The sequence below is a fragment of the Peromyscus californicus genome, unplaced genomic scaffold (assembly GCF_007827085.1).
Source record: "Peromyscus californicus insignis strain IS unplaced genomic scaffold, ASM782708v3 Scaffold_8__1_contigs__length_139910024, whole genome shotgun sequence".
NCBI lineage: Eukaryota > Metazoa > Chordata > Mammalia > Rodentia > Cricetidae > Peromyscus > Peromyscus californicus.
In genome coordinates, this window is record NW_026294606.1 from 43,317,071 (window position 1) to 43,322,158 (window position 5,088).

General features: G+C 36.4%; 1 protein-coding gene across 1 annotated transcript; it reads left to right on the forward strand.

Annotated features, from left to right (window-relative positions):
- Positions 1-3,467: 3,467 nt before the first annotated feature.
- LOC128104520 (probable G-protein coupled receptor 141) lies at positions 3,468-4,513 on the forward strand. Its single transcript, XM_052729486.1, has one exon. The coding sequence runs from the start codon at positions 3,468-3,470 to the stop codon at positions 4,353-4,355; it is 888 nt and encodes a 295-aa protein (XP_052585446.1). The 3' UTR covers positions 4,356-4,513.
- Positions 4,514-5,088: the final 575 nt, after the last annotated feature.

Consider the following 5,088-nt stretch of genomic DNA (forward strand, 5'->3'; position numbering starts at 1 on the left):
GCCATTGTCTGTGTCCCTTCCCCCAAATTGTCCACCTTTTTATTTTTTTATTTTTATTTTTTGCACTTAATATGCTGTTTCATTTTGAAGCACATTAATATACTATATTTATTTAATACTATATCTTTACCCCCTGTCTTTTATGTTAATTTACTTTGAAATAATGACTTAAACTACATAGTTTAAACATATAAATGGATACATAAATACACATATACATATTTACATAAATGTACACACATATATAATATGGTAACCTAAACTACATTGACTATTAAATTCCCAATAATCACTAAAGTAACAAAGCAGAACTTCATTGTTTCTATGTGAAACAGGCTTAGAAAGGGACTCAGTCAAGCTGTCTCCAGCACCACAAAGATGTTTTTAGAGGACTGGGTTATGATAGCCTCTCTCATATCCAACAGGTAGCTTGTGAACCCAGTTGTCCTGATTTTCTCCGTGACAGTCTGCAGAGGAGAGAAGAAACTCAGCAGCACATGCCACTCCTGACCATGTCCTCCGGAACAATCTCTGGAACATGGCCACATCTGACTGAAAGGAAGGCTGAAAATCACTGCTCAGTTGTGTGCCTAGGAAGGATAAAGTGTAGTCGGGTTCCCAACCACCAATATTTTACTTAGTGTTGTATTCTTTTCCTATGTTTTCTTCTTAGCATGAATAGCTATTACTTCCAAACATCCTTTACTTTGACATCTTTTGTATTTTTCTCTTCTGTGTCCTAGCTGTTTATTTTTGAGGAAGAAAAGAGAGAAGAAATTCAACCTGGGAGACAATAGGAAGCCAGTCTTGAGGTAGTTCTTTGGTGTAATTGAATCTTTTTTATTTATTTATTTATTTTTAATTTTTTAACAGAGTTTATCTATTACACCAACAAACAAATAAAAGCAAACAAACACACAATCAGAAAGTTAGTTGTCATCAAGCACAAACCTTCTTGTACTCTTGGCAGAGGTATACAAAATAATTTGCAGAGCAATTTAAATTTGTGATGAAATTAAGAGTGACATGGTGTATGGATTAGCAATTCTCACTTGGCGTTATCTTGCCTATGAAAAATATTGCACAGGGACCAGGTGAATAACTCAGTGCTCATTTAGCATTTGTGTCCACCTTTTTAAATGTAGTACTTTCTGTTCTTCCTTTCTTTTAAGATCTCTTTCTCTATTGTCATGCTCTCTTTTCTAATTTCATGACTAATTTCTAATTTCTAATTTTCATACACATCTATATACCAACACACAGATGTATGGATGCACAGAGATTATTTTATGTCTAGGTTCTACTTGCTGTATATGTCTTTTTGAGTCTTTCCTTCAAGTGTCCTGATTTCAGTTTTCTATATGAATGCAGTCCAAATTAATTCTTGAATTATTATTCAATTTTTTTATAGCTAGAAGGAAGTTTAAATACCTGTCTCATTGTAAAGCAACTGCTTAATGGTGAGGCTATTTGTCTTTTCCTAAATTCTTTCCTCTGCCTTAGGACATGCACACTTTAGCTTTGGGAATGCAAGATAATTCAGGCTTTGTTAGTTTCAAATTAATTTCAAAATTCAAATTCAAATAAATTTCAAAACTGCTTTAAGTTAGTTTCAAACTTAAATCATATACACTTAGATTTGAAAAAGACCAAAATTTAAACACTAAATTAGGGTTATATTTGTTGATTTTAATATCATATAAGATAAAGTTTCATATAAAAGTAGGCAAGTATTACATATTTTGAATGTATGCACTTTATTAAAATGCTCATTTTGTCCATAAAAATTTATATTGTTATCAAAGTTGTAATGTTTTTAAGTTGACATAAAATCTTATTGAAGGCAATAACTATGATAGATTCAAACAAATTTAAAATAATAGCTTATTCTCTCCAAAAAATGTCATATTTGCAGAAAAATCTCCAAACTGTTTAGATTTAGCATATGAATGACTTCTCACTTAGACACAAATAATTCTACTCTGCCTCTCACCAGGTGGGCAAGAGGCACATGAGGACGAGCTTCAGAGCCTCAGCTGGAAGCTGGAGCTGCTAATGCCTGGGTCTCATAATATTAGAACAGAGGTCTCGAGAAATTATTGTCACTTTAAACAGTGAGATGTTTCTTAAACACATATTGATGCAGTGACAATTTTAAATATCCTAATTATCTATGGCGACAGAGTAAAAGTTAAGCGCTAAAACTACATTTTATAACTTAATATTAAAAATCATGATTTTTTTTTTAATCATAAAGTTGTCTGAAGCAAACTAGCTCACTGAATGTCCAAATAACCATTTCCTGCAGCCAGCACAGCCTTCCTCCTTCTACAGTGGGAGCTCTGGAATCTGCAGTGGCTCAGGGCCCATTTCCAGTCTTTAAATACAGAACTGCATGTATTTGCTGGATGGCTGGAAGCCACCCCAGTTGCTCCCTTCACGATCTGCCCCTCAAACTCTCACACTTGAAAAACTTCAATAACAACCAAGCAAACCATCCTCCAATAGCATTACACCAAAATCTAACTCACCAGTGCATGAAAGGATCCCGATTTAAGTAGAAATAGATAGGTCCAGGGATCCGCACATGCTAAGGAGCTTCTTGCTCAAAAACCACTCCCAGAAAATAATCTCAATTGTCACCTGACGCACCTTGTATGATAATGACATGATTTGTGTGGGTTTTCTCTACATTGCTATAAATCCATTTGCCTGAAAATTGAGGGTTGTATTTATAAATCTGATCTGATGGGCACTGGGTTTCTACTGATGCCAGCTTCACTTAAATTTGCTTATTTTGTGTAACATGAATATGTTGCCTTTAAATTCTATTTATTAGCTGGGGAGAGGCTCACTGTAAGCAAGAAGGCCTGAGCCTGGATCCTCAGGGTCCGTGTAAAAGCTAGATGTGGAGGCATTTGTCTGTAATCCCAGCTCTGGGAGGTGCGAGAAGTGTTTGGAGAGACAGATCCCAGATGGTCTCAAAAATTGAAGTGGAGAGTCACTGAGGAAGACAACCTGAAGTTAAGTGACCTCCACACAGGTATACATGCACACACGTGTGAGCACACATGTACTACACACACAATTTATTTCAATTACTTAGGGAGTTTTGGGCTCTTGAGTTTTACATACTACATAGATATTTCTCTCTCATGCCACCTCTTGTCCTGATATGTGCACAATGAACATATCCGGCTGTTGAATGCCTAGGGGTACAGCTCTGAATTTTACAGTTAAACTCAACTTCCTTATTTAATTCCATGCACTCTTGTCTCTAGTTTGTTTGAATTACTGAGTGGAATCTACAATAGTACTCCTTTTGTATGATCTCAAGGTTTTTAGAGAGTCACCAAGGATTGAAAAGTTCAATATTTGTACATGACTGCCTAGTTTTAATATGTCAATCATAATTTTGTAAAACTTTTGATTTAGCAGTTTATGATCTAATTTCTTCATGACAAACCATGGGTGTGATGAATGGAACCACCGTGTCAAATGGCTCAAGTGTGGACCGAGACCACTGTGATGCCTACTGCAGAACAATTCTGGTAACAGCCTATAGTGTGGTTTTATTTGGAGGCACCCTTGGATCAGTTATGATGTCACGCATGATGTTTAAAAGGAATAGCCAATCAGCGATTGCCACGATCATCATTAATATCATTGTGCTGCACTCCCTCCTCCTGGTTACTCTGCCGTTCCGCCTCAGCTACTACCTCTCAGCAGTCTGGAAGCTTGGGTCTTTTACCTGCCGAGTGGTCAGCGGTATCATATACAGTCATATGTACTTTACCTTTGTTTTCTATGTGGCCATTGTCACACTTCGGTTGCTCATCTATTTTAAGAAACTCCAAATGCAACAGTTACAGAAGTTCCATGCCGTGGTCCTAAGTATTATTATTTGGATGGTGGGAAGCTTCATCTTTTTGCCAATATTTTTTTTACAGTACGGCACAGATCCAAGTTATGTAGAACAACAGCGATGTTTTGAGTTTCATAGATCTCTCAACTGTACAGATATCATCATCTTGAACTACTCTATGATTGCCATTATAATGACAACAGTTCTGGTCCTCTTTCTGATACAGCTGGCTGTTATTCTGTGTTTGATAAGAGACTATTGGCCTGATATGTGGGCCCATCAAGAGTACAGAGCCCAAGTCAAGAGTTTCTTCTTTCTGATAGTCATAGTTGTCTGCTTTATACCCCACCATGCATTCAGGGTGTATTTTATTCAAAATTATCCAGAGGAAGATAATTCTAAGTTAATACTTTACAATGAAATCTGTGTTGCTTTAACAGCCTTCTGCTGCCTGGATATGTTGTGCTTCATAGGTGGCATCATCCATTAGACCTTCCTATGATTTTTTTGTGACTGCTTTAGAGAATATCATGATGAAAAACATGTCAATTGAATAGGTGAGGGGCTGTTGTCATCTTAAAAATTTCCAAGCTTTCTGTTCCTGAACACCAAATTTTTAGATTTCTCTTTGCCAAAACTGTTTTCTTACAAAACTTAATTAACCATAGTCATCCCCCTTTACTTTGAGAACACTTACAGGCCCTAAATGTATCCCAGAATATGTTCAATTTTTTTTTAGTCTTTTAACAATCAAACACTCAATTCTTTCCTGTTTCCATGTCATGCAGTATTCACTCAGTCAATCACATTTAGTGGTTCTTCCAGTACCCTATCATTTTTACTATCATTTACTCTATCAAATTTGCTCTGAATGTATTTGATTCCCCCATTCCTGGCCACCAAGATCTAGAGAGCCTATAGATAGGGGATTTACAGATAAATAGGGCTTTAAAGTTGCCTTAATTTATTCAACTTACAATTTCCTGTGATATTGGTATTGGGAGGGGATCATTAGCTTGAATAGAGTGGTCAAGAGAGTTAGAAGAAACTCTTCCATGAAATTAGGCACTGGTGTGGTTCATTCTGATCAAGGTATGGTATGGACTTGGAAGGCAGAGATTAGCTCCTGATCTACCTTCAATACAACAGCAGTGAAAGACATTGGAAAAGGCATCAAGAAACTGGACCTAGGTTGAACTTGCCAATAGACTCTTTAGGCACAA

What these genes read in the sequence shown, in the direction of transcription:
- LOC128104520 (XM_052729486.1), top strand. Translation starts at nt 3,468, where the DNA reads ATGGGTGTGATGAATGGAACCACCGTGTCAAATGGCTCAAGTGTGGAC.